This window comes from Sapajus apella, unplaced genomic scaffold, assembly GCF_009761245.1.
Source record: "Sapajus apella isolate SASKATOON/1434 unplaced genomic scaffold, GSC_monkey_1.0 scaffold60, whole genome shotgun sequence".
In the NCBI taxonomy this organism is placed as follows: Eukaryota; Metazoa; Chordata; class Mammalia; order Primates; family Cebidae; genus Sapajus; species Sapajus apella.
Genome location: NW_022437000.1, coordinates 13,106,973 through 13,115,420, shown reverse-complemented (window position 1 = coordinate 13,115,420; position 8,448 = coordinate 13,106,973). Strand labels below are relative to the sequence as shown.

At 54.3% G+C, this 8,448-nt stretch overlaps 1 protein-coding gene across 1 annotated transcript in view; it reads right to left on the bottom strand.

The window, feature by feature from the left end:
* Positions 1–2,322: 2,322 nt before the first annotated feature.
* Positions 2,323–8,448, bottom strand: part of F10 (coagulation factor X) — a 24,992-nt gene continuing 18,866 nt past the window's right edge. The window contains exons 6-8 of the mRNA XM_032246287.1: positions 7,322–7,566; positions 4,333–4,450; positions 2,323–2,936 (exon numbers count right to left, since the gene is read on the bottom strand). Of these exons, the coding sequence (XP_032102178.1) occupies positions 2,335–2,936; positions 4,333–4,450; positions 7,322–7,566 (965 nt within the window). The 3' untranslated portion in view covers positions 2,323–2,334. The remainder of the gene's footprint in view (positions 2,937–4,332; positions 4,451–7,321; positions 7,567–8,448) is intronic.

The following is an 8,448-nucleotide window of genomic DNA, read 5'->3' as shown; positions in this document are numbered from 1 at the left end:
TGGGCTGACCGTGCTGCGTGTGGGCTGACCGTGCTGCGTGTGGACTGGCCGTCTGCACGTGGACTGGCCTGACCATACTGCATGTGGACTGACCATGCTGTGCGTGGGCTGGCTGTGCTGCACGTGGACTGGTAGTGCTGCGTGTGGACTGATGTGGGCTGACCGTGCTGTGTGTGGGCTGACCGTGCTGCACGTGGACTGGCCGTGCTGTGTGTGGACTGGCCTGACCATACTGCATGTGGACTGACCGTGCTGCGCGTGGACTGGCCTGACCATACTGCATGTGGACTGACTGTGCTGCGCGTGGGCTGGCTGTGCTGCGCGTGGACTGGTCGTGCTGCGTGTGGACTGATGTGGGCTGACCGTGCTGTGTGTGGACTGGCCGTGCTGTGTGTGGACTGACCGTGTTGTATGTGGTGATTTAATTTTCTCATCTGTCTTCTCAAAGATATCACCAACAATTCTACAGCAATAAATTGTCCAAACATGAAGATTGGCCTCGCTCTGCTCCATCAGCTCTCGTGTGAATAATCATCCCTCTCTCACCCTCTTCTGTTCCGAAAAACAAACCAACCAACATGGGGGGACTTTTTCCATTGACTGGTTTACTTTCCTTCTGTATACCTGACGGGGATCTTCCTTCCTTTGGGGTCTTTATCATGTCCTTCAGATGTGGGGGTGTCCTCTGTGGGGGTCTCCAGCTAAATCAGCTGACCCCACAACTTTGTGTGGAACCTGAAATGAGCAGCCTATGGAGAACCTGCTCATTGAATACTCAGATCTTGCCGCGGCCCCTATTTAATCACCATGTTCGATCAACCCCAGGACCTATGTTTTAGGGTTCAACACCCCTGAATTGGGCTGTTCCTCACAGCAGTTGTGTTCTAATGCCAGCCTGGACATGGTCAAGTTCTTCCTGAAGGGTTTGTACTTTATGGTGCCCCCTGGGGGCACTGCCACTTTGGAATCTCTTTAAAAAATGAAGTGATGGTGGGTTTCACTTGTAAATTTTCTCCCAGAGTTCTCTCTGGACCCCACTCAACCTTTGATTTCCAGAAACGGGAGTTCAAGGCCAGGGTTTGCCTCTGGGGCCCTGAAGACCATGTTGTGCCTAGGAAATCCTGCCTGACACCGTGCTGGCTCCGAGGCAGAAGGCTTTTCTCTAGGAAGGGCCAGGGTGGACCCAACAGCCGGCTCCACAGAGAAGGCCTCAGAGCAGGCAGGCCAGGAACGCCTCCCGCCCACCCTCCTCAGACCGTCTCTAGGAAGTTGAACACCCGTCCACTTTGATTTTCCCGAATCTTGCAACATCTGTTTACCAACGGTTTTGGCCAGCTTATGGCTTTTTTTGGGAGTTTCTGTGCTAGCACTGTTGAACTTTGCCTGGGAACATTACACAAGAAGCAAACTGTAAGGGACATCTGGGAGACACGCGCAGGCCTTGTCTGGAGCCTTTTCTGTTTACTGAACATTCATTTGGTTTTCATGGCGTTTAACTTGAGGCCTAGGGACAGTCCAGATTGCAGCAGGCGAGGACTCAACATTGCACCCGAGGAGAGAAGGAGGAGCCCCCCGAAGCCTCTCTGGCCATGCCACCACCACCACTCAGCTCCTGAGGAGCTCCAGAAGCTTCCAGAAGCTCCTGGCCAGTTTCACCCTATAGACTGACTTCAGTGGCGAGCTGTGACCTGGATGCAGGCATACTAGAGCCTCCAGGGGGTCCTAAGGGTGGCCAGGGTGGGGCCCACTGTGCGGGGTCCTGGTCGCCAGCTGGTGAGCAGCTCACCCTCCCAGGGGATGCCCAGGCGCCCCTGCCATGCAAGACCGACCTGGGGTGGGGCCTGGCGTGGTGCAGTTGAAGAGCACCTGGTTGTTCAGGTCAACATGAAGCGTCCGTGCCAATGAGAAGCTTTCTGGACATTTCCCTACCAGGGAGTCTCCGTGTCATAGGCGGTCACCAGGGACGTGTCTAATTCTAGGAGGAACAGGAGAGACTAGGCCAGGTGAGGGGTCTTGGGGAGGCCGGGCCAGCGTGTGGGGCCCTCCTGACCCCACAGGGCCCGCACAGGCTCCCGCCTGCCTCTGAGCGTCACCCAGACACAGGAAGGCGTGCGGGAACAAGAACAGCCAGGGCTGCCACAGCAGAGCATCTTCCCTGAAGCCTCCCCCATTCTGTCCCCACAGATGAGAACATTCCCTGGAGAAATCTCCAGGCTGGCTGGGAAGGGCGGGAGCTGGTGTTCCAGAAGGACACTTCATCTTCCCACCTCTACACGGTGGGAGAAGCCAGGGCGTGGCGGCAATGGAGAGACAGACCAGGCCTTGAGTGGGATCTCACTTTAATGGAGAGGACGTGTTGACCCCCAGGACATGGCTCTCGGCCTTGGCCACGCCCCTGGTTTTCATGGACCTGTCGATCCACTTGAGGAAGCCGGAGACCTTGGTGTAGATCCCATACTTCCCCTTCCGGGCACAGCCCTCTCCCCAGCTGACGATGCCTGTCACGAAGTAGGTGTCCTTGAAGCGGGTGACGTGGGGGCCCCCGCTGTCCCCCTGGCAGGCGTCCTCCTGCCTGGCTTCGTAGCCGGCGCAGAACATGTTCTGGGTGATCGCAAAGCTGCTGGAGAGCTTGCAGGTGTTGCGGTCCACGTAGGGCACCTCCAGGATTTTGAGTGTGGTGGACTGCCGGCCCTTTTCGTGGGTGCGCCCGAAGCCACTCACGATCCCCGTCTTCTGCGTCATCAGCGTCGACTCGGCCCAGTCCCGCGCCGGGAGGCAGGCGGGTGCCACGTTCATTCGGAAGGTGATGGGCGTCTTCAGCCGGAGCACGGTGATGTCGAAGTCGTAGGTCTCTATTGAGAACCGGTTGTGCTTGATGATCACCTCCACCTCGTGCACCGTCTCGCCGCCCTCCTCCTGCTCTGTGTTCCGGTCCCCTGGGAAGACGGGCAGGACAGCGCTCAGCTCAGCCCGGACCTGCCTCTGCACAGCCGTTGCTTTTCAAGGAAGTTATGTTTTTTTTTAATTAAAAATGGCATGTGGTCACTTTGGAAAATTTTAAGAAGATAGGAAAGGGCAAAGCAGCAAATAAAAACCACCTTCAGCCTCGCTACGCAGGGACCCGACGGGTCAGGTCTCACAGTTTGCTGCTTCGGACGGCCGCCCCTCCTGTGTCCACTGACTGGTGCATCCTCAGTGCCAGTCATGGGCACCAACCAGGTGTCCCAGGGCCAAAGGCTTGGAATCCCAGGCCCAGGCTGTGTGGTGTGGCCGCTGGCTGGCAGTGTAAAACAGTTGTGCCGTGAGTGTAAAATAGAGTCTTAGAATGAAAGAGAATGTGCAGAATGTCTTATTATACCTTTCATACACATGGAAAAAACAAGATTTTCAACATGTTGAGTTAAATAAGATATATTATGAAAATCTGATATATATATGAGATTATAAAATCTGATACACACACACACACACACACACACACACACACGTATATTTGTTTTGTTTTGTTTTTTGAGACAGTTTTGCTTTGTTGCCCAGGCTGGAGTGCAGTGGCATGATCTCGGCTCACCAAAACCTCCACCTCCTGGGTTCAAGTGGTTCTCCTGCCTCAGCCTCCTGAGTAGCTGAGATTATAGGTGCCCACCACCATGCCTGGTTAATTTTTGTCTTTTTTAGTAGAGATGGGGTTTCACCATGTTGGCCAGGCTGGTCTCGAACTCCTAACCTTGCCTCAGCCTCCCAAAGTGCTGAGATTACAGGCGTGAGCGACCGTGCCCAGCCTGCTTTTTGTATTGTATAATGTATAATAGAACATTTAATGTTACAAAAATATCAATTTACATGTATCGCTTGTATCTGTGGCTTGTGTTAGGTTTGCGCTGAACAGCTCTAGGGTCTAGAGGACAAAGACAGATGTGAATGAAACAACCCCACACACACAGAAACAGAAGAGACAGAGGTGCTTGGTGGCCAGAGTATGTTTAACAGAGAGGGAGGTCTGGAAGCCTCCCAGGAAAACACATTGAAACACAGAGCATTAGCTGGGCACAGAGGCCCAGAGACCTGGGACCCAGACACTCGAAGACCCAAGACCTGGACACCCGGGGGAGAAGGGCTGGGCTGGGTCCCCTCCCCATCCCCATCCTCCTCCCTCCTCTTCCCCTTCCTCTGCTTCCTCATCTTCTTCCTCTGTGAAACGCCCCTAGCCCCACAAATAGGATTTCAGGATTTTAACCAGTGCTCCCGGGAAATGCTATCAGCTATAGTGGTCTCTGTCAAGAGGACAAGGACTGTGCCCCTCCATGGCCCTGGGTGCTGTTGGGTGTCACTTACCTACCCTCACCTTGAATCTCTTGGCTTGGTGGAGACAGTGGGCTGCAGTGAGGACGTAGAACTCACTCAGAATGGTGCCACCACAGAACCCCTCATTGTCCTCGTTGATGAGCAGAGCCTGTGACAGATGTGACAGGCTCAGTGTGGTTGGCCAGGACGGACAAGTGGTGCCCAACAGAGAGGCCAGCTCTTCAGGTGGCACTGCCTGGCCCTCCCCATGCCAGCCTGTCCTCTCTGGTCCCTTGCTGTCCACCCGAGGACAGCTCCTTGTCTGTCTCTTTTCTCCACCTGCGCTACACACTCACTGATGCACAGAATCATATTTTCCCTCTTCCAAACCCATCATAGCATTCTCTAAAGTCTCACACGCAGAGCACCTCTGTCCGTGCTTTGGAGAAGACGCTCGCTGTGGGAGCAGCGTGTTCTGTCTCAGTGGCAGGACTTCTACCCGGGACCAGGAGTCTGTGCAGAAATGCCTGCCTGGGCCAGGGCGCCTGCCTGGGGTCCCCATGGTTCAGCAGTGGGAGCCTGTCCCCCACGGGGCACGGATGCCTCCACCCCAGGTGACTTCCTGGGATCCCTGTGGCAGCTCCTGTGAGGGGTCCCCCGGGGCCGAGCACTGACTGGGCTGCCCCACGCTGTCCCCAGGGACCTGGACTTACAAGTCTGGAGCCTGGGATATTTTGGCTTTCTTTTCTCCGGGGAACTTCCTGCCTTGCAATAGTGGCTGGGCGCATGTGAAGGCCGTGAAACTACTGACAACACCCAGTCTTCAAAGATTTCTTAAAACGTTCATGGCTAGAAAAGGGATCATGTCTTTGCCTCTTTTTTGCATAATTGATCAACTCATTGTCCAGCTGATGTGAGGGAAAGTCAGGCTTTCTAAGAAATGAACACCAACTATTCTTCCTAAAGATGCAGATGAGGCCGCTTGCCAAGGCTTGAACCAGGAGACAAGAATCTCAAACCTCAACAGACTCAGCCAGGGGCCCTCTGAGGAGCCCTCCAAGGTGCTCTGTCCTGCCCCGATACCCGGGACCCCCTCCAAAACCCCGCCTGGGGCTCCAAGTCCAGCTCCCCAGCCCCGCAGGAGGCTTTTCCTGCTCATCCCAATGGAGCCTCAGTGGGGTCTCCTGTATCCCGGTTCTTGCCCCAGATGCACAGTGGCTGGGATTGGGAGGATTTGGATCTCAGCTCCCTAGCTAGGTTTGGACTTCTGTGTGTCAGACGAGGGGCTTTGCAGTTTCATATCCCATGTACACAGCACCCAGCTCAGTGCCTGGCACGTAGAAAGCCCTCAACAAACATGCGTCACGTGGATGAGGGGTCAGCGCTGCTTCAGCGCTTCCCTCTGGCTCAGCTCTTTATAATTAGACAGAGGATCCTGGCCACATGGCCTGGGGTGGAGGAAGCCCTGGGGGAACTCCTGAGGGTGCTGGCGTCTCTGAGGTTCTTGCTTGCAGTAGAGGACATTCTGGCTTTGGGCATTGAAAATTCAAGTCCAAGTGAGGACTGCAGAGAAAATACAGGACGCCCAGTGGCATGGTTTGGCTGCATCCCCACCCAAGTCCCATCTTAAACTGTAGCTCCCATATTTCCCATGTGTTGTGGGAGGGACCTGGTGGGAGGTAACTGAATCACAGGGGCAGTTTCTTGATACTGTTCTCGTGGTAGTGAATAAATCTCACGAGATCTGATGGTTTTATAGGGGAAAACCCCTCTCACTCGATTCTCATTCTCTCTTGCTGCCACCACATAGGACGTGCCTTTCGCCTCTGCCAGAATTGTGAGGCCTCCCCAGCCAGGTGGAACTGGGAGTCCATTAAACCTCCTTTTCTTTATAAATTAGTCTTAGGTATGTCTTTATCAGCAGTGTGAAAACTGATTAATACATTCAGTTAGATTTGAATCAGATAAACAGAAAATACTTTTTAGCATATGTATGCTTCATGTAATACTTGAAACATAGTTACCTCAAACGTATTTCTTGTTTATGTGAAATTGAAATTTAATTGAAAGTCTTGTGTTTTTATTTGTTTAATCTGGCAGCATTAGTCCAAATCAGGAATCCAAGATTAGGCCCCGGTATGCAGGCTCACACCTGTAATTCCAGCAATTTGGGAGGCTGAGGAGGGTGGATCACATGAGGCCAGGAATTTGAGACCAGCCTGGCCAACATGGTGAAACCCCTGTCTCTATTAAATTAAAAAAAAAATAGCCAGGCGTGGTGGTGGGCACCTGTAATCCCAGCTACTTGGGAGGCTGAGGCACGAGAATCACTTGAACCCAGGAGGTGGAGGTTGCAGTGAGCTGAGATTGCACCACTGCACTCCAGCCTGGGTGACAGAGCAAGGTACTGTGTCTTAATAAAGAAAACCTCAAAGAGTGATTTTCTTTCTACCTTTGAAAATAAGTAGGTGTGTTTTTCTCTAAGGTACTATCTGTTTCCATAGGACTTAGGTGTTTGGGTAAAAATATTTCCGAAATTAAAAATGAAGCGAGGACATGGAATCTTCCTGCCTCCATGAAACAGAACAGCAAATGGAGGCCTCACCCACCCCCTCGCCCTCCTGCCCGCTGGCGGCCCTGCAGCTTGGGCGGCTCCCGGGCTTCAGCCCTGTCTCCTTCTGGTGCAGGGAGGTTTGAGGGCATAGCTGCCCCTTCTCCTTCTTTTCTCTTTCACAGGACAGCGTCGTCCTGGGCACGCCACATGCAACCGCGGAAGCTCCTGCTGGGATGGGGGTGAGAGGGCGTGGACTGGGCCCAGCCTCTCCCTCAGCCCCAGCTGCTCCCTGTGGCGCTCACAGCCTCCTCAGCCGCCCGGAGGGAGGGACAGGCAGGCAGGCTTGGGTGGCAGAGCCCCTCTGTCCTAGTGTGGACCGGTGCCTTCCCGGATTGCTACTCCCAGAGTGTGGGGTTGGCCTCCCCAAGGTGAACGGCGGGGCGGGTGGTCCGGCCAGCAGGCCTGAGGGGCTGTCGCCACTGTTACCTGCCAGGGACACTCCCCGTCCTTGCAATCCCGGCCACCCACGATCCTGAAGAGGTCACTGTCCTCCCGCTCGGGCTGCGTCTGGTTGAAGCCCAGCAGGTCGAAGGGGTTCTCGGTGGGGTCCAGGTCGCTCGTGTTGTGCGGTGGCAAGGTGATGGTGTCGGGGGTTTCCCCGCTGCTGTTGGTGGCCTGGGCCACGGACCTCTTCCTGCGTTCCAAGGTAAGTTTCCCACAGGGGTAGGGCCCTGAAAGAAAGGACAACGGGGCCTTCAGCACAGCGAGAGGCTCCCCACACCTGCAAGGCTCACCTGTGGGGGAAGAGTCAGACAGCTGGAGGCAGCAGTTCGGGGCACCCGGAGGGGTGGGGGCTTTGCGGGGACCCCCAGGTCGGTAGGAGTTGGGTCTGCAGGTGAGTGCAGCTGTCCGAGCATTGGCTTCCCCTCAAGTGACAGCCGGTGAACACTGGACCCCAGGCAGAAGCCCAGGCAGCAAGGGGAGTGTGGGCATCTGTGATTTGCCTGAAATGCACCAAGAAGTCAAGAAAGACTGGTGGGCGGACGGATGGAGGACGGACGGGACGGGCTACACAGGATGAATGCATTGGCATATGTATGCTTCCTGCAATACTTGAAACAGACTTACCCTAAAAGTATTTCCTGTTTATGTGAAATTGAAATTTAATTGAAAGTCTTGTGTTTTTATTTGTTTAATCTGGCAGCATTAGTCCAAATCAACAATTCGAGATTAGGCCCTAAGGTACTATCTGTTTCCATAGGACTTAGGTACTTGGGTAAAAATATTTCCCATATTTTTGGATGAGGGTGCCGACGGGAGAACCTGGGCGCTGGGCGTGCGTGTCTCCCTGCGAACTTCTATCCAGTGTGCTGTGTGTTTGAAAATTTTCCTAATGAAACATTGAAGAAAAAAGTTTTCAGACAGAAGGAATAGTGCACTAGAGGCACAGAAGACCGTCTGGAACACACAGCTCCCAGGAGGCCACGCCGAGAGATGGCAGGAAGCTTCCTGCTGTACGACAGCTGGCTAGGGCAGCAAGGCCAAGTGAACCAATGAAACAGGTGCAGGAAGGCAGGGGTGTGGGGAGCAGCTGGAGGAAGGCAGGGGTGTGG